General features: G+C 37.4%; 2 protein-coding genes across 2 annotated transcripts in view; one reads left to right on the forward strand and one right to left on the reverse strand.

The window, feature by feature from the left end:
• The first annotated feature begins 258 nt into the window (after positions 1-258).
• On the forward strand, positions 259-6188 carry pccb (propionyl-CoA carboxylase subunit beta). The gene is given in 15 exon segments (XM_033988151.2): positions 259-512; positions 1302-1421; positions 1491-1559; positions 1650-1706; positions 1799-1912; positions 2021-2131; positions 2224-2332; positions 2438-2558; positions 2650-2731; positions 2999-3122; positions 3202-3309; positions 3692-3792; positions 4500-4598; positions 5199-5298; positions 5394-6188. Coding segments are annotated over 15 exon segments (1671 nt in total). The 5' UTR covers positions 259-278; the 3' UTR covers positions 5516-6188.
• Positions 6189-7261: 1073 nt separating this feature from the next.
• The window catches only part of stag1a (stromal antigen 1a), a 58921-nt gene continuing 44892 nt past the window's right edge, over positions 7262-21290 (reverse strand). Inside the window, 15 exon segments of the mRNA XM_033988139.2 lie at positions 7262-9265; positions 9376-9456; positions 11842-11956; positions 12050-12166; positions 12826-12994; positions 13558-13760; positions 14813-14941; positions 15093-15241; positions 15829-15930; positions 16009-16148; positions 16903-17077; positions 18262-18354; positions 20038-20052; positions 20054-20207; positions 20294-20364. Of these exon segments, the coding sequence (XP_033844030.1) occupies positions 9242-9265; positions 9376-9456; positions 11842-11956; positions 12050-12166; positions 12826-12994; positions 13558-13760; positions 14813-14941; positions 15093-15241; positions 15829-15930; positions 16009-16148; positions 16903-17077; positions 18262-18354; positions 20038-20052; positions 20054-20207; positions 20294-20364 (1737 nt within the window). The 3' untranslated portion in view covers positions 7262-9241.

The following is a 21290-nucleotide window of genomic DNA, read 5'->3' on the forward strand; positions in this document are numbered from 1 at the left end:
TATACAGTTTCTGTTTGTTAGCTGTGTCTACTGAAGTGTGAACTGTGCCTGAGTCATATTTTGCATAATCGTTAAGTGTAGTATATTGGTTATGGCTATTTCCCTTGTTTTGATTTAGATCTGAGTCTGAGGCTGCAGTTATAAATAGGATATACGCTATGTAAGCTCCGCCCCCACCCCTCTCTTTGATTGGCTAAGAGCGCCAACCCCCGTTTTCTATTGGCTGAAACCTCCGCCGTGCGTGCCCCACCCCCCGTCCCTCAGCACGTACAGGAAACATGGCGGCGTTCAGTGTGGCTCGGAGCAGCTGTGGACTGATAAATGGACTCAGGACATCGTTCAGGAGTTTGGCTCAGGTCAAACATGTTCAGACAGTCCAACAATGCAGCGAGAAAAGGCTCTGGCGCTGGTACTCGGTCAGCCACCTGTCCGTGAAAGAGAGGATCGACAACAAAAGGAAGGCAGCGCTGGTCGGCGGAGGTCAACACAGAATAGATGCGCAGCACAAAAGGGTAAGCCGCTCTGAATAAGCACAGTGTTATACATGATTCTTTAAAATGCATTAAATGTTTGTCCAAGCAACTTATTTACCAGAGTATGATGTCCACTGGCGACTGAACTATAGAAGATAACCTGCTTAGAATTGTCAATGAAATATAACCTTGCTAAGCTAACTCAATCTGCCAGTACAGGTGCAGGAAAGACTGGATAAGTTTCTGATGTTTGTTTGTCGATAAGTTTCTGATGTTTCTTTGTCGATAAGTTTCTGATGTTTCTTTGTCGATAAGTTTCTGATGTTTCTTTTTTTTTCTTATTCGTCTACTTCTTCCTATTCTTCTCATTCTTCTTATTCTCATTCTTATTCCTTTTGTTCTCATTCGTATTATTCTTTTTTCTTTTTATTCTCATTCTTATTCTTCTTATTCTTATTCTTTTTATTCTCATTCTTCTTCTTCTTTTATTCTTCTTATTCTTGTTTGTTTTATTATACTATATTTATTATTCTATTAGCCTTCTCCATTCTGAATTACCAAACCATGTAATATGTGGCATTTCTCAAAGCATGCACGTTAAAATAGAAAGAAAAGTTGTGCAAACAAAAAAATAGGTATGTAATCATGATAAAACTGTATGTAATCACAACAAGTAGGTCTACAGCAACGTCATAGTAGAAGTCAGAAAATAAGACTCAGTAGTGTAGTCATTGCAGTTTGGTTTTATCCAAAGCAGTGAGGAGAATAAAAAGTGTGTAAACTGTAATTAATAAGTTACAACATCCAATATTGCGTTTTATGCTGCAGGGAAAGTTGACAGCCAGAGAGCGAGTGGAGCTTCTTCTAGACCCAGAGTCATTTGTGGAGTCGGACATGTTTGTGGAGCATCGCTGCTCTGATTTTGGCATGGAGCAAGACAAAAACAAAGTACAAGATTATTTATACATTTTAAAAATTTTAGTGCAAATATTTTCAGATTAATTTGTATTCTTTTAGTTCCCAGGTGACAGCGTGGTAACCGGCCGAGGCAGAATTAATGGACGACTTGTTTATGTGTTCAGCCAGGTAGAGTGAGACTTTTTATCTGATATTATTTATGTTGATAGTATGGGCGTTTTATCTTGTTTTTTTCTTCTTATAATTTTATTCCATCAGGATTTTACAGTGTTCGGTGGTAGCTTGTCTGGAGCACATGCACAAAAAATATGCAAAGTAAGACATTGTGCTGAAATCTAATCAATAGGTATCCATGTTGTATGTAACGCTGTAGAATGAATCAATAAACACTTACATTCTCTGTTTAGATAATGGATCAGGCCATGACGGTCGGGGCACCAGTGATCGGCTTAAACGATTCTGGAGGAGCTCGAATCCAAGAGGGAGTTGAGTCTCTTGCTGGATATGCAGATATTTTCCTGGTACAGACAGACTACAGATTAATTTAATATAGCTATATAAATAAAACAAAACTGAAAGAACTGAAGACATATTAATTGTGTGTGTTTTTGTTTGGATTTGCTCTTCAGAGAAATGTTTTGGCATCCGGTGTAGTCCCTCAGATTTCCCTCATCATGGGCCCCTGTGCTGGAGGAGCGGTCTACTCCCCTGCACTGACTGATTTTACTTTCATGGTTAAGGTAGGAAACTGAAATTGATACGAGGAAAACACGTGCATATGTATGTGTACATTTATTCACTACAAAATGATTTTCCTTCTGTGTTTTTATAGGACACATCGTACCTGTTTATCACGGGTCCTGATGTAGTAAAGTCCGTCACAAATGAAGATGTGACTCAGGAAGAACTTGGAGGAGCGAAAACACACACCACTGTCTCTGGTGGGTTTGTTTTATGTTTTTACAATACTGTACATTTTCCAGAAGACAAAATTAAACAACAGATCGTGCAAATGAATAATACACTAAAATATTTTGTATTATTAGGCGTGGCTCACCACGCATTTGAAAACGACATTGACGCCCTTCTCAACTTGAGGGACTTTTTTTAACTATTTACCACTCAGCAACAAAGACCAGCACCAATCAGGGAGTGCCATGACCCAAGGTGAGAATAAAAAACAAAACAAAAAAAATTAACCACATTGGTCTGAATGTAAATGTAAATGTTTTTTGCTTGTTTTTTTTTTTTTTTGCAGTGATCGTCTTGTACCATTTTTGGATACAATTGTACCACTTGAGTCAACCAAAGCCTATGACATGTTGGATATTATAAAAGCTGTAAGTCAAATACTAGATCTAAAGTATTTACTATATTCTATAAACAAAATACAACTCTAAAATGAAGAAGTCCATAGACGCTGAGCCAAATTAGTGATGCCCTTTGGTCCAGCACTATAGTTTATGCAACCACACTAAATCGGCATATTTACAAAATATTTTTTCTTGGCCGGTATCTAAAGGTCTGTCTAAGCAAGTGATGGAAATTGGACCTAGCAATATACACAATACGTTCACAACAGTTGCTAATCGTTTTTGTCTATTCAGATTGCTGACGAAAGGGAGTTTTTTGAAATTATGCCCAACTACGCCAAAAACATAGTGGTTGGATTTGCTCGAATGAATGGACGCACTGTGGGCATGGTGGGAAACCAGCCTAAAGTAGCATCTGGTAAGTCATGATGTAATTAAAGAAAATCATGTTATTGTTCAATAGCCTATTTCATAATGAGATTGTCCCTTTTTTCCAGGTTGTCTGGATATTAACTCTTCCGTAAAAGGAGCTCGCTTTGTACGTTTTTGTGACGCTTTCAACATTCCCATCATCACTTTTGTAGATGTGCCAGGCTTCTTGCCAGGTATTCGTTAAATTTTATATTATATATTTTAACATAATTGCCAAAACAATCTATGCAGAGCTGTAGAGCTTGTTCTACTACAACTACTGATCAAATTGTAACATTTGAAAGTAGGAGTGTGCAAATGCAGGTTTATGTTAAGACACTTTTGCCTCCCACTCCTCCCATTGGTCAGTGTAAGCAATGCTCTGAGTGAGTGAATGGTGGATTTAAACAATTGCGATGATATTTAAGATGACTTTAGTGTTTAAAATTTATTTTTTTTAAAACTTGTGTACCTTTTTCATTTTCAATTGCTCAAAAATGTAATATAGTTTTTCATACATAAATATAAAAATAACCAAAGTAACCCTTATTCCATTGTCTCTATTCTGGTCTTCAGGTACAGCACAGGAATACGGAGGCATCATCAGACATGGAGCCAAACTGCTGTATGCTTTTGCAGAGGCAACAGTTCCCAAAATTACTATAATTACAAGAAAGGTATGTATGAGAGCTAAGTATCAATCTACTATACACAGACGTCACATGAACGGATGAAAGATGCAGGACAAACCTGTATTTTGCACTACTCTTTTATGAGGAAGCTGTGGTTAGCAAAGTTATATTTGTTTCTCCAGTATAAAGATAGTGGCAGTTCAAACATCCTTCTAGCTTTTCAAGTACTGCTTTTTGAATTGTTTGAACTGATTGGGACTAAAAACGACATTCATTTATCCGTGAATCTTAACCAGGTTTCTGATTCTAAAGCATTTATTGTCATATGCACAGTAAAGAAACACGTTTTTTTATACAATGAAATTCTTACTTGGCTGTCCACACTGGATGCCAAAGTATAAAAAGAAAATTAGTTATAAAGTAGATAAAAAAAATAAGATAAAAAGAGCATATGAAAATATCATCAAATAAATAATCCCACAGATTGATGGTGCATTTCCATCTCCCACCAATGAATACTGACACTTAACCCACCTCACCCCTAGTGTATACATGAATATATGTATGAATGTGTGAGTGGTTCCTTGATGTAAAGCACTACATGAAAAAATGTGACCTTTGACCAAAACTGGACTTACCAGGTCAAACAACCATAAAACAACCTAAACTAAACTAAAGTATAAAAAACACTCCTCTGTAGCCATTAATGCCACTTTCACCCCTAGAGATGTTGTTTTAATGTCATGTTTCAGGCTTATGGAGGAGCTTATGACGTGATGAGTTCTAAACATTTGAGAGGAGACGTGAACTATGCCTGGCCCACAGCTGAGGTCGCCGTGATGGGAGCAAAGGTAGGGACAGTTCATAACAGCTCAAACGTATGCAGAAATACACAGAAAAGTTTTGTACGGAATAAACTCAACATGAGATTGAGATGTAAAAATCAATTGCTACATGTAAGAGCTATGGTTGTCACTTTACTTGTTTCGTGACCTATAATTGTTAAAATGGTAAATTAATAAATGACTTCACTTTGTCTCTCTTATTACACAACTGACTATATGATGTTGATATATTTACCAGTCAAAAAGTGGGACACACCCACTCATTCAATGTCTTTTTTAAATTTATTTTTACTGCTTTCTACAATTTTATATACATAGAGAGCACATCATATATAATATTATATATAGATTAATATATATATATATATATACACGGAATTGTGAAGCAAAGAACGTTAAATAAACTAAGCCACCCATTGCTTTTGCCATTTCACATTTTACTACAAACAAAGTGCAAGGGTGGCTACTTTGAGAATTTGAATATTAAATCTAAAGTTGGTTACATTTTATTTCTTTCCTACATAATTCCATATATATTGCTTCATGTATTTGATGTCTTCCTTATGCATATTTATTTTTATTATTATTTATTATGTACTGTAACTAGGCGCTGTTCAGATCATCTTCAGAGGGAAGGAGAACCAGGCAGAGGCGGAGGCAGAATACGTGGAAAAATTTGCAAATCCCTTCCCCGCTGCTGTCAGAGGTACTTCCAAAATTCCCCAATCTTAAATCTTTGGACAAATATTTTCCAAAATCTGTAATTCTTGACCTGCGATTATCCCGCTGTCTTACCTCCAGGTTTTGTGGACGATATCATTGAGCCAGCCACAACTCGAAAGAAGATTTGCAGAGATCTGGAAGTTCTGGCGAGTAAACAGCAGACCAACCCCTGAAGAAAACACGCCAACATTCCTCTATAAAGACACAAGACTGGTTTAGTGATATTAAAGTAGTTGAGGTGAATGATTTCTTTTCTTTATGGACTGCAGAGGTGCTATTTGTAACTTATGAGTTTGGATCCTAAACAGAAATAGATTCTTCTTGCAGTTTGAATTACCTCCACTGTAAAAAAAAAAAAAAAAAAAAAAAGTCTCAATTTTGTGAGAAAGCAAAAGTGAAATATGATGTTTCCTCAAGATATCAGAATGTATCAGTGATAATGTCAGAAAATGATGGATATTAAATAACCTACAGCAGGTCAAAGAACCATATTTGCATATTTGTATTAAGTTAAGAAAAGCACTAAAATTTTGCAGGTTTAATTAGGTATTATAAATAAATACGACTGTGATGCATACATATAACGGCACTTTTGGCAGAAATTGATAACTGTCGTCTTATTTCAGAACTCCAGATTAACGATGCGAGTTGGGTACTGATGCGCCCATTTGAATGAGAAAATGCTATGTATGGGCCATATTGGTTTCCTTTTATGAAAACCGTTGTATTAGACACCAACTACTCTCTCTCCTGTACTGTACATCTTTATAAGTCTTTTTTTCTTTGCTTTCAGACCCTTTGTTTAACCTAATAAGGTCAGGAAACTTAACTGTGCCTTTTCTACTTCTCTTTGTGTAATAAATCTACCTTGATCACAACACTATAAACCTGAAGCTGTTTTTATTACAAAGGTTATGTTGATGCCTTTGAGGTTATACAGTATTGCCAAAAGGATTCACGCTTGTAAATGGAAGAAGTCTAGTTCTTATTCCATCACATTCATAGAAATAATGACTTTATTATTATGAAACCCTCCTTGAGATGAGTTCATACCTTTTTCAGCTGCTTCTGTTTTTTTACAAATATCACAAAAGCTTCTTCTCGCTTCTGTTCACGTCCCAAAACAAAGAGAAAAAGCTTTTAATTTTATCACTGTGTTCACGAGACACTCTCCCGTTGTCATGACAACTGTAGAAAAAGTCCTGTTGATACTTTACAGCTGATGTCATCAAAGGGGTGTGATGCTAACTGTAGGCACTGCTCTGTCAGAAGCTCTATTAAGACTTTAATTTATTTATAAGGGACTACTTGCTAGACTCTGTAAATCTCACTTGCTTGTTGAAGTTTGATACAGGAACTTTTAATACAAAATCTCACGTCTAGGTCTACATCTAAAAACTGGGGGAAAAAAGCGCTTTTGGTTATTTTGCTTTCCAAAAATGAATACATTTGTGCCACTGATGCACTTTAATAATCTGGTGATCAACATTTATAATCAGACCTGTACATGTTTTAATGTTTTAAATGGATTTGTCGTTAGTTTTGTTGTTTGTGGTTTGTATTTTAACAGAACGCTCATGAAAAAGAGTCAGAGTACACTCATTGGGCTCTCCCTGTATAAATATAGATAAAAGAAATGAAAATGAAATAATCTGAGCTTTATTTTAACACAATCTGACCAGAAAGAGACAATTTAGTTGAAATTACAGCAGGTGAGATGATTTGTGCTGCTTAAACGAGTCTCTCAATCATAAAATTAGTCACAGCCTCCTGAAAATGTGTTGTTTAAATCATTTTGTATATTTTTACAGTGTTTGCTAATGTTGTGTGCTGTGTCTCCATGGTAACTGCTGAACATTCCACCATAGAGATCCATGTACGACACAAACGATCAATAGTCCAGGTTCTGGGGAACAGAAAATGAATATAAAGCACACGCACAACAATTATTCAATAAACTGATTACAGATTTTATTTTATTAAAAAGAATTTAGGCTTAAACAAAAACAGGCTTTTAGAGCTTTTGGAGCGACTTGGTGCCAACTCAACTGTCTCCTGATATTTACAGGGGGACCGCCGCGCAGCCAAATCCGACCAGGCTGTGATTGGTTTAACAATGAGCGAAAAATGATATGGACACATTCAAACAAGCCATAGAGACCCATCACTGCACTGATATACGAACATCAGATTAAATAACACTGCTGTAGGAATCAAATCTGTGAAATACGCTCAATTTGAACTTAAGTTTGTGAACTGGATACAATCAAAACCATACAGCGCTGTTAATCCTATAGCATGAGATACAAATATGAGGGAATATGTAGGCCACAAGGTTTGGCAACGAACAAGATAATACATATCAAGAAAAGCTGTACAAACATCGGACAAAACAAAAAACACTTAAAACTTTTTGTACTAAAGCTACTGATTTTAAAATATGTTTATTGTCTTTTATATTTTACTTAAAAACTTGAACAGGAGGGGTGTGCCGAACTGAGATGTCAGAGTGAGGGGCTGTCCACCGAGTCCAACGCCATTGCATCATTCACTCCATATTGGCCCATACCAGTGCATCTGTAACGTTACACAATTATGGTTGCACAATACGTCTCAGAATTATTATTGGTATCTGATTTCAGGTTTTGTAATGAAAGCAGGGTTAGGCAGAGCTGCTAAATTATGAAAAAACTATGATTTATGCACTGCCAAGATTTTACTTGTAGAGGAAGAACACGCTTAGTAACGTTTTGGGAATCGTGATTTGAAAAGCCATTGTAGATTCAATGCTTTACTAAGGTCTATGGCGAGGGTGTACAAACTCTTTTTACCGAGGGCATCAAATGGTGCATTTAAGACAGGTTTGACAGAGACATTGTACATTTAAAAAGACTTGGAAGATTATTTTTACATCTATTTTAAGGTTATAGAGGTAGAATCTCTTTAATTTGTAGTAAAAAATACTTCCTGATCAATTGGGCCAGTTTAGGAGGAAGCATGACGGTCAACAAAAACTGGTCTGAGTGCCGCATTTGGCCCTTGAGCCGTAGTTTGGACCCATATAATGAGCGCCCATATATTTGAGAACACTGCATAACAACTGATTGAAGTAATAATTGTAATTACGATTAATATTTCATTACACAACCAATCATATCTTTGAAAAACTTTGACTTTAAACAATTTACTCATTAATAAAAACCTCCCAGGCTAAAATAGTATTCATAAAATTCCTTACACACAGCTTTTCCTTTCATGGACTTGATCATTCAAAATATAGACTTTTTTTTTCTTTAAATTGTCTTAATTTTCCATCACTTCAAAGACATTACAGTATCACAACAAGTATACAGTTATCAAATCTCCCATGGTTTTTTTTCCGTCTTATATTGTGCAACCCTAATTATGACTTTACGCAGCACTATTGCACTCTTCTTGCGACAGACAGGGGCAGAGGGAGATGGGTGGGGATAGTAAGAGCAAAGATATACAACATTTAGTAGTGATCCTCTATGTCGAACCAGGCGGATCGAAGTGCAACACCAAAACTGGGATCTGTACAGTGACTGTTCATCGTCCAATCCCAAAAAAACTGTACACCCGATTAGCTGGAGGAACTGCTGAAAATACTGTGGACCAAAAGCGCCTTCAAAGCTAACTGCTAACACGCTAACAGGCTGAGCAGACAAGAACACGGCTCCCACATCATCCCAAGTTTGAAATGTGGATGGGATACTTTCCTTCCGAGGAGAGGAACCAGCCAACGTTAGATAAACTTCACAAATGTCCATCAACAAAGAAAGAAGATTCAGCAATGTTTTTTTCTTCTTTGTAGCAGTTTGATTGACAGGTGTCAGTCAGACGTCCCAAAACCATTAAAGTCCTGATTTGAATCCTGATTATAATATCTCTGTGGCTTTATCAAATCAGAACATCTGCATGCTGAATCCCTGGAAGAGATAAGAGAGAAAGTCAGGAAAACGAAACACAAAGTTTCAAAATATAAATATTATTTCTTTCTTCTTTCTCAAGTTTTCTTGAAATGTTGAAAACTACAAACCGATTCATCTTCAATCATGGCGGCTGAATCAAAGAAGTCCGGTCTTAGCTCCGCTCTTTCGCGTCTGTTTCTGGATGGGGGCTAAAAACAAAGGAACAAATACACAATTTAATGAAGAATTTATACATTTTTTTAGATAATGTAATCATGTTTGGGTTGTCACATCAAACCAGTTGCTAGTTTTTTTTTGTCCTTCTTCCTTCCTTCCTTTTAAACCACTGATGCTGCAACTGAACCATGAATTCCACTGGTTTCTCACAGATTTAATGAACTCTATTGCAGACCTTCAAGTTCCTCTGGGAGTTTGTACATACAAATATTAAGCAATTTTCAGCACCAACAGAACTGGGACAGAACTTGGGACAGAATTTGGGACAGAACTGGGGACAGAACTTGGACAGAACTCGAACAGAACTCGAACAGAACTTGGGACAGAACTTGGGACAGAACTGGGACAGAACTTGGGACAGAACTTGGGACAGAACTTGGGACAGAACTTGGGACAGAACTCGGACAGAACTCGAACAGAACTCGAACAGAACTGGGACAGAACTGGGACAGAACTTGGGACAGAACAGTCTTGTCTTTTTATTCTGTATCATCTTAGTATCCATCTACAACTAATATAAAATCTATTAATACAGTTCAATCACAATAGTTTAAGAAATTGGAAAGAAACGAGACTAAACTAGGACTAAACCTGAAACTAAACCAAGACTAGGCCAGGTCTAAACCAAGATTAGAACAGAGCCAAACCAAGTCTAGATCAAGACTAAACTAGACTGATGCAATAGAACCGCTTTTTTAAAAAAAAAAAAAGATGGCAGCACATATAATAGCACCCCCGATCTGTAGCTTGTTCAATCTCTCTCTACAGACTGGTGTTTTTCCACAAGACTGGAAATCTGCTGCTGTCATTCCCCTTTTTAAGGGTGGTGACAGTAGTGACCTAAATTGCTATAGACCCATCTCTATTTTGCCCTGTCTTTCAAAAGTATTCGAAAAGCTAGTTAATGAACAGCTTATAGAACACTTGTCACAAAATATTTTGAATCCGATGCAATCAGGTTTTAGGGCGAGGCACAGTTGTCTGACTGCAGCAGTGAAAGTCCTAAATGACATTGTTTCTGCTATTGACAGCAAGAAGTATTATGTGGCTATTTTTGTGGATCTAGCCAAAGCTTTTGATTCTGTGGACCAAGGCATCTTACTGGACAGACTAAAAGAGACTGGTTTCTCAAACAGTGCTATAGCCTGGTTTAAAGGCTACTGCTCTGGGCGTGTACAATCCGTGAGAATGGAGGGGCTCTTATCAGAACCTTTACCTCTTGTTAAAGGTCTTCCGCAAGGATCCATTCTCGGACCCACCCTATTCAATATTTATATAAGCAATATTATTCATGCTGTGGGGGAATCTCACGTACACTTGTACGCGGATGACACAATCCTTTATACGCACAGCCCTTGTCTTAACACTAGTTTATCTCTGCTTCAAAATAGCTTCATTCTCCTGCAGCATGCTTTTTCTGAACTTCGCTTAACTCTAAATGTGCAAAAAACAAAAGGCATGATCTTTGGCAGAAAACTGCCTCAGAATATCTGTCTAAATATTGTGACCCTGGACGGTGCAGAAATAGAATTTGTCAAGCATTATAAGTACCTTGGTTTATGGCTAGACTCGTCCCTAAATTTTGAAATGCACATCAATAGTCTGCTTACTAAAGTGAAATCACGAATAGGCTTCTTATACTGTAACAAAGCATCCTTCACACACTCTGCTAAAGAGCTGCTAGTTAAAGCTACAGTCCTTCCTATTTTAGACTATGGTGACATACTTTATAGATCAGCATCAAAAACTTTGCTCCACAAGCTGGATGTTCTTTATCATTCAGCCATTCGTTTTGTTACTGGAGCAGCGTTTAACACTCACCACTGTAGGCTTTACTCTCTGCTCAAGTGGCCATCTCTTCACACCCGCAGACAAACTCACTGGTTCATTTTCATTTACAAAGCTTTAGTGGGTATGACCCCCTCATATCTCAGTTCACTGCTAAATATCCACAGCTCCAGTCATGCACTCCGCTCCAACAAATACATACAGCTGTCAGTACCGAAAGCTTGCACAAAGCTCAATTCAGTTCTCATTTCAGTTCTCTGCAGCAAGTGACTGAAACTATCTACAGTAGGATTTAAAACTTGGTTCTTTTGTTTCTCTCTCTGTTTTTAAAAGCTCAATTTGTTTAATTTTAAAAGATCATTGCACATGTTTTTAACCACTATTTTACCTTCCTCTTTTAATGTTTTATTATTTGATTTGTGAAGTGTGTTTGTGTTTTATGTGTCTTGTTGTTGCTGCCTATCCAGGTCGTCATTGTAAATGAGAAGTTGTTCTCAATTGACCCACCTGGTTAAACATTGAATAAATAAATAAATAAAATAAATAAATACTAGGACAGTGCAGCTCACCAGGTCGATCACCATAGTGTCCTCAAACTCCTCGTTCATGTCTTCCAGTTGACCTCTCGACGACATCATCACGTCCTCAAAGATCGGCTCGGCGTCGTCCTCCATCAAACCACGCCTGAAGAGGAAACAAAAACATTTTACGTAGCAACTGGCGATTCTCTGGGACTTTGATACGGCGAAGCTGACGACACGCAAATGTTTCACTTACACTGTCTGCCGCACGCCTTGATTGCTGCGTGACTTGATGTAGTTCATTCCTGATCGGTCCTTCCTGTTCACCTCCTCCATCTTCTGCTGTCCGAGCCACGACATCTGCATCTGAGGACTAAGCACCCAAAAAATATGATTTACTAAGTTTTTAAAAATCATAAATGTACAATTATCATTCCAGAGAGTAAGCTTGGTTTTGTTAAAGCTTTAAATAATTTTGAACACCTTAATTTTTGCATTTTATGATTTGCATTTGATTTTTTGGATAGGACCCCAAAGAGGTGTTCGGGGCATGTCCCACTGGAAGGAGGCCCAGAGGAAAGAGGAGCTGGAGGACGTGTCTGGGGTGTGGGAAGTCTGGGAGTCCCTGCTTAGACTGCTGCCCCCGTGACCCAGCCCCAGATAAGTGGAAGAAAATGGATAGATGGATATTTGGATAGAATAGGTGAACCATTTTCAATTTTAAATATTTATTAGGTGTCTGTCTCCTTCTTCTGGCAACAGTTGAAATTGAAGTATATTAAAATTACAAATTAGCAGCGTGGCTGTTGTTACCATGGTGCTAAAGTTTTGAATTCCAGTCCTGAAAACATATATGGATTTAAAACAGACTAGTTCTTGCAGGTTTCATTTATAAAGTTGAAACCGAGGAGGAGAAAACCTCCCAAAATGTGGACTTAACATAAAACATGTGTTATAATTGATTTAGACTTGTGATTTTTAAGTGCAAGTGAATTCAGTTGAATATTGGACTTGTTGCGTTTGGACACTCACTTGTGTACATAGTCGTTTTCTGAACCTGGCTCTGAGTCTGGGTCTGCCATGTGTTCGGCCGGTCTGTTCTCTCTGAGCACTGTCGACGTGAGCTGAGGAGTCTGCAGCGCCCCCGGTGTTGGTAGAGTGTCATTACGCATCATCCAAGAGCCCTCCACACTGCTCTCCTCTGGAAAAAATAAATCAATCCTTCTTTAGACTGGTACTGAGAGACAAAATCAATATGAATTTGATCCGCTAATATTCAACATGTGTCTTGGTGTCATGTTATGATATAATTTTATGACGATTGTGTAAACATTCAGCCATCTTAGCTTCATTGCTCAACTATTTCCATTAGTAATAGGGAAAATGTCGGGAAAAAAGACACCAATACAAGTTCATTTTTCCAAATACCAATACATGAAGGGAAAATTACCATTACCATAGCAATTAACAATTCAAAACACAATATTTTGAGGGTTTTTGCACATTTAAAAGATCTAATATTATCTATAAAAGCTAAACGGCAACCTATGAATAAAAGAATGCACTGCCAGAGCTAGAGGAGCACTGCCTTAATATTTTACAGGCCTGGTTCAAAGTCGTCTCACCCAGATTCTAGCCCCCCTTTGGCTGCCCCATCCCACCAATTCTGTTGTTGTTGCTATTATGTTTGTCTCATAACGTTCTAACCTTTGCATTTAAATAGTTCAGCAGATAAAATTCTAATAACACTTTTAGTAGTCTCACCCTCTATACGTTTCTTATGCAGCGGCGGCCGTCCCTTCTTGCTGCGCACTGATCCTGGTTTGCTGCTGGAGCCGGAGGTGACGGACATGTGATCCTCGTCTCCTCCCGTCAGCAGACTGTTCCTGTACGAGATCAGAGGAAGCCAGATATCCTCCCGCCGCTCTGACATCGACTCCGACATGAACTTCTCCAGGTACGAGTGGCTGAAGAGACACAAGGAATTCAAGTTGAATTATGTCTGGAACAAGTTACTCTAAAGCAGCAGTGTTGTGAAAAAAATCTAGTATTGAAACAAGATTAACTGTACGTTTCCTGAATTGTTTTTGGTCTTAATCTATATCAGAGCAGGCATGAGACTACATGAGGCTACTATTATTTTGTCTTTATATTAATTACATTCTATTGCCAATATTGAAATCTAGTGCAAAATTACTGCTCATTCCGGACTATTGAACTTTTTGTACATATATAAGCCGCACTTTTCATGTTGTGACGTGAGATATTTACACAGAAAGACGGTACACGGAGGGGTTTTTGGGTTTTAATTTAAGACACACTTTATTTCATCAACACAGGATGAACATAGCTGCAGGTTTAGAAAATAAAACAGCACCAACACAGGACGTCTGCTTTTATTTCCTCTGAAAGCTTTTGTCGTTTTTTTTTTACATTGACTTAAGTTTTTCCTGCTCCCGCCTCCAACATCGCACCATCGATTCATTAATGCCAAACTTATGTGCAGTGGCTCTATTTCCTTCTTTGATGCCAGACTCATTGCGTTTTTCTTAAAGCTGCATCATTTGCATTTCTTTGTGTGTTCCATGTGAGGCTGTGGCATGATGTGCAAAATGACAGTTCAAAATCAAAGCTAGTGTATTCTGCAGCGTATAATCTTTCCTCACGTCTGTCTCACTTTTGTATTTACAGCTAGAGAGCGCCCCCCGGTGGCCATTAGCCAGTAAATATCTATAAATTAGCTGCACCATTGTAAAAGCTGAAGGGTTCAAAGCATGAGAAAAAAAAGTAGAGGCTTATAGTCCAAAATTTATGGTAATTATTTCTGTATTATGACAACAGAAGATAAAACAGTGTCTCTCTGTTAAATTGTAATTCCTCAATCTTTTTAAGTCAAAACATAAGTACCATGTGGTGAATTTTTCATTTATTGCAGTTTAATTTTAAAGTAAATAGTAAGTTAAACTGGAGCAGTTTTTTCAGAAAGTTGTTTATATTGAGACAGGCTTGTGGTACTTACACAGTCTTTTTGTCCTGGCGGATGAGTTTGGAGGAGAACTCACTGAGGACTTCGAGGAAGGCCAGGTTTATCGGGGGAAACTCTGGTCCTCTGGGGTTCTGGTACTTGAAGGCAAACTCTATCCCATCCCTTTAATAAGAGCGCACAAGTTTAATAAGGAATTATACAGAAAACATTTGTGTTGACCCTAAACCTGGCACACACTATACTATAAATCTAACATATCATATAACAAAACAACTATTTATGCATGTACTAAAGTCGTTTTTATCTGTCTTACTTGTGCAGTGTGGCCACAGCTTCTCTGGTCTTGATCTGGTCCAGACCGAAAGTGAGGGCGAAGCGTCGGGCGAGCTCTTTGATGCCGCTCACGTGAGACGACGTACGGTCCAAGTTTGGGCCCTGGTCCTGCAGCAGCTCATTGAACAACTGCAATAGTGACAACAAGAGCTCAGTGATAAAGACAAATCAAAACCAGCCAGTCTAACAAAGCAATCAGATATAAATACTGGGACTGACTGCAGAAGGCGATGTTGGTGTAGTGTCTTGCTCATGCACACAAACTCAGTCACTTTCCTTGAACAATTTTATCTGGCAAACTAATGAACTAACATGATGTCTGTGTAGTACCTCAGTCGTCCAGGTAGCAAAAGAAAACGTAAATCTGTCAACTGAACAAAAATATATGTTTTGACACTCTAGTTCTGCAGGGTTTTGGTATTGCCTTGTATATCTGTCTTAAAAGGAGGAGCTGCTAAACTGAAACAAGCACACCCTGTTTTTTTACAGTTAGGAGAACTATACTTAGGTGTGAACTGTCAAAATTTCACTCCAGTTAACGGAAGTACATTTTCTTCCTCCAAATATCAAATATCTAATTTATGGGAAGTGGGTGTGTTGTGGATGTGACTCATTACAGAAGATGTTAAACTTTTAAAGAGCAATAGTTTATTCAAATTGCAACAAACTACTACTAAACGATTCACACTACCAATAGAATTACTTTTGTTTCTCACCTGCTGCAAACTGAGGATGAGCGTCTTGGCGCAGAGAATCTTGTCCGTCTGCCTGGTTTTACTCAAAGTCTCCTTGATGATGTCTCCGTAGTCGTTATAATACTGAAATAGAGAAGACATACTGTATATTAGTGCTTTTGAAATTATAATGTGTGTATGAATTTCAGTTTTCTGACCCACCTTCATGTAGTGTTTGAAGATGTCGGCCGCCGCGGGCATGTCCACAATGTCGTAGATGATGAGTTTACAAAACGCAGCCAGGAGGTTTCTTCTTTTGTGTAGAGCCTCGATCTTATTGGCTTCATCTTCCTCGTCTCCCTCTGTGTACACAGACATTACAAAATCACAAACAATAATTACATATGAATTCAATTTCATTAGACTCCAAAGTAACTGAATAATGATTAATTTGCAGAGCTTCAACACTGGGACTATTGAGTTACAGTATATAATAATGCTTAATTGAGTAATGCAGCTGGTAAATGTGTGCAAAAACCTCAAATATTGAAACTATTTACATTATCAATCAAACAATTAATACTACTAGAGTTATTAATGAATGTCTAGTACTTTTTTTTCTACAGTTGAGAGCATATCTACCCATATATTCAGTACTGTATTTAAAATAGTACAGCAATACATGCACATTACTCTTATTTATACTCTGATTCTTGAGATTGTGTGCACTTTAACTTTTGAAATTGTTTAAATCCAGGCTCAAAACAGTTGTGTTTAGCTGTGCATATGACTGAAAGGTTTTTATTCTGCACTCTTCTGTTTTAATGTAAATTTTATGATGATAATTTGTGATTATTTATGTTTTGATTTGTGTGATTTTAATGTCCTTCTTATTCTGTACAGCACTTTGAATTACTTTGTGTAAAAATTGTGCTGTACAAATAAACTTGCCTTGTCTTGATATATTTTTATGTCAACTTTATTCTCCCTGTTGTTTAGCTAAATCATTTGAATACCTCACTTACTCTTGAAGCTTTAACCTTCATATTTAACCTATAACCTTCAGGTATTTCCTGATCTTGTTACACAGTGATTTGACCATCCGCTCTGCCTCACCCATGCTCTGGCTCTCGTCGTCCTGGTCGATGAAGACGTGGTCCAGGACAAAGTTGAGCAGCTCGTTCTGGAGGGTGCTGTCGGGGTTAAAGACCAGCGGCTGCAGCCCCTCCCTGCCCCCCGACACCAGCTGATGACTGAAGATCATCAGGAGGTCACACAGCAGCATGAACGCCTAAAACAACGAGACAGGTTTGGAAATAAGGACAACAGAATGACTGAATTTACTTTTCCACATCCCCCCCACATCAAAAAACTGAATTCAAAATTGTCTTGTCAACCTAATCTCCCACTGCTTTAACGCACATTTTAAACAAGAGCTGTCACTTTTCAGCAAAGGCTGAACGTGAACTGCTAAACTAATACCAGAACTGCCTGAATTTGGTCCAAAGTCCTCAATGCAGCCATTCAAATTGCAGTTTTGATGGGATTCAATCTTGCATTTTCATTGGACAGTTCATAGATACTATAGCAGCTTCCCTCAACAAACCTTGAAGCCGCGGTGAGAGCCAGAGTGGGTCCTGGGTTCGCTAGGAGATTATTGCAAACAAATATGCTGAGATCCAATATGTGCTTTGTGGTAATTTATTTGGTGAACACACACTATCACTGACACCTTCTGACACCTCCTGCTTAAAACTCAAAAAGAATCGTGAGGCCCTGGCTTCACGGTCTGTGTTCACACTGAAAATCAAGATCAAGCGAGCGCAGCAGAGAAGAATGGACATGGAGGGCTACAGCAGACTATGGTAAGATCAGTAAATGGGAGGTAAAACTGGCAGAGAACAAAAATTACAGAGTGCCACCCCCTTGGCTCTCAACCAACCAGACATACACATGCAGCAAACAAACAGTGCATCCTTTTCCTGTCTCTAACAAATACCCTTTATTTGTACTTGTCTCATCTATTTCTGGGGATATGATGATTTCTGGGGATTTCATATACAAATGCACTAATCTAGTATCATTTTTGTTTGAGTGACAAGTAAATAAACCAACCAAAAATGACTGAATTAAAGGTGTTTTCAATAACATTTTTATACAGCGCTTTTCCACGTTCAAGACTCGAAAGCGCTTTGCATCAAGGAACCACTCACACATTCATACACCAGTGCACACAGACACTGGGGCAATGTGGATTAAGTGTTTTGCCCATGGACACAACGACAGCATTCATCTGTATTAGCTGGAATAGCACCGCCAACCTGTGAGTCAGTGGATAAACTGATATAGCTATTGTCGCTCACAAAATACCACGCATTTTGTAGTTTGCACGTCATTTAAATCATTTTAGAGGTTGAAAAATCAGATAATAATCAGATTATAGTGTGCGTGTAAACAAACCCACAGACGCGTTACCTGTTCTTTGACTGGAGTGTTGACATTGGACAGACACTGTTGACACACGGCCAGGAACGACTTCACCACTCTCCTCAAGGCCACCAGATCATCCTGTTATATTAAACATGATCAGTCAAGCATCAGAAAGACCGCGCTTCAATGGACATCAATATTAAACAGACCAGGCATTCGAGGATACAGCCATGCTCTGAATAACTGCAGTAATTACCTGATCAAATGTTAATGAATAGAGCTTTTATGCTACCTAATCTATTACTTACATTACACAATAGGGACCTGTCTGTAAAACAACATGAGCTATGAGTTACAATGGGCTCAGTAGGTGTTGGGTTGAGTTTTCTTATCTCTATCAGTAAAATATGGGCTTAAAGGAATTTATATAAGGTTCAGATTTTAAATTCCATCTGTCAAACTGAATATTCATGAAAGATACACAATATGTGCATGCACAGCTCTTTTTTATGTGTAGTACATAATGAATATGTATAATGCAATTTCTGCTGATGTCTTGGAGAAGACAGAGGAAATTTGCTATTACTGTATGGAAGGAATTCAAACCTGGACAGGATTACTTTTATTATTAAAATATTTATATCATCATCATCATCATCATCATCATCATCATCATCATCATTACATTTTATTATTTCTATTATTTATTTCTATTCTATTTTTTATCTATTTTTTGTCTTTCTATCTATTATTATTATTATTATTATTATTATTATTATTATTATTACTACTACTACATTGTATTATTTCTATATGCTTATTTTGTATTTATTTATTTTTTTGCCTTTATTTTGTATTTAGTATTATTATTATTTATTTACCTGTATAGCTGCAGATGAGATTAATACTTGAATAAAAATTTGATCACAAAAAAATATTTTAAATTCCATAAATATGACCTAACTGTGTCCCCAGTTGCGAGATAGGCATGTTCAAATCAAATACAGCTTTTACTTAGTCACAATATTTTGACATTTTGGGGGTCAGTATTTATTGTGAGTACATTTTCTTTGCACAAGTAGGGAACTTTTGGGGATATTTTTATTCAATGATAAGATTTGAGATGTAGAGGGTTGAATAAATAACTTTTATGACTAGAAATGAACTACAAAAGTGTTTCGTTCTACTAATAATATATTGCAGCTTATGTTTTTAGAATAGTTTTGGGGATTATCCAGCTTTAAGGTTGTTGTGTCGGTGACATAATTTAGTTTCAGTATTATCATTTATCATCTATATTGTCTTATATATTGCACTTCAAAATTTGATATCGTGACAGTCCTACTTTTACTGATAACAACAATAACTCTAATGCTTAAAAACAATAAAAGCATCAGATCCAACAGCCCGTCATGATAATTACTATATTTACATATCATTCAGTACATGAGAGATGGAAAAATTAATTTTGGGGTCAGTATTTACCGTGGGTACGTTTTCTTTGTACTAATGGGAAACGTTTGGCAATTTTTCTGTTTTAGGATAGAATTTGAGCTGTAGGGGATAGAATAAATAACTTAATAATGACTCACTGAGAGTTTAATTTATTTATTCCAACTCATGTTTATTAAAAATACTGTACAGATGGAAGAGTTTTTGTGGATAGCTCTTCTTTATGGTTGTTGTTTCAGTCGCATAAATGCATTGAAAATTATCGTTTAACATCTATATTTTCACCAACATATCGTACTTCAAAATGTGTTATCGTGACAGGTCTGTCTCTGGGTTGTTTATACAGTATTTACGTTTGGTGTTTTGTACCTTGGTGGGCGCCCCCCTCTGTGATTTTGACGAGCTGCCACAGGATGGAGTAGTGAGAGCACTGCAGCGCCTGGACTGCGATCTGCTCCGGCATCGAGCCCTGTTCGATCCCGGCTTTGAGCAGACGGTAACAGTTTCCAAACAAGTCCCAACGCGTCAAGTCATGGGCACTGAGAAGGGATTATAAATATGATTATAAGTATGTACTGTGTTGTTTAACAGTTAGTATTTCAATAATTAAAATGTTTCCACTCACTTATGAAAGGCTGTGAGTCTCTTTAAAGTAGATAACACGTTGTAGATGTCGTCGTCATCAGCCTCCTCAGCCTGGAAGAAATACAAAAGGTTCAAATTCAACACTTAAAACAACAGTACGCTGTGTGTTGGACTAGATTTGTTACAGTATTAAAGGTGCACTGTGTAACTTTTCTAGTGGGGAGTCTGCAACTTGCTTCTCTCCACGGAAATGTGCTTTGCAGTGTTATACGTTATAATTATCTCCACAGAGACCAGCAGGTGAGGTCTCTAAGGTTTTTCAAGGGTCGATTAAATAATTTATGATTCATTATAGATATAAACTAACTATTAAAGTCTTTCATTCTACCAGGATTATTGTGTCAGTGGCATAAATTAGTTTAAAAATGATCATTTATCGTCTATATTGTCTTCATCAATGTCGCACTTCAAAATTTCCTACCTGCAACCTGCTTCTCTCCACAAAAATGTGCTTTGCCTAGAATGTTATACAATATTAACCTAGAGACAAGCAGGTGAGGTCACCAGACCAAGTTACACGTCAGATCAGTGAAGAAGCGACTCCGCTCACATGAAAAATGTATGTTTTTCAAGGATCGAATAAATAACTTATGACTCATTATAGATACAAACTACTAAAGTGTGTCATTCTACTATTAATGTATTACAGCTCATGTTTTTAGAATAGTTTTTGGGAATAATCCTTCTTTAACGTCAATGTCAGTGGCATAAATTAGTTTCAATATTGTAGTTTAACGTTTATATTGTTTTCACCAATATATCACACTTCAAAATTTCATACCTTCAGCCTGCTTCTGTCCAAAAAATGTGCTTTGCTTAGAATGTTACACAATATTGAAATTATTTCCACAGAGACAAGCAGGTGAGGTCCAGTTTACATAGAAAAATGAAAAATGTTTGTTTTTCAAGGCGTTTTTTCTACAAGACACATAATAGAAGTTTAATGTCATACAGCAGAACACTCCAAACAAAGCAAC

The sequence above is a fragment of the Periophthalmus magnuspinnatus genome, chromosome 22 (genome assembly GCF_009829125.3).
Source record: "Periophthalmus magnuspinnatus isolate fPerMag1 chromosome 22, fPerMag1.2.pri, whole genome shotgun sequence".
Lineage (NCBI taxonomy): Eukaryota > Metazoa > Chordata > Actinopteri > Gobiiformes > Gobiidae > Periophthalmus > Periophthalmus magnuspinnatus.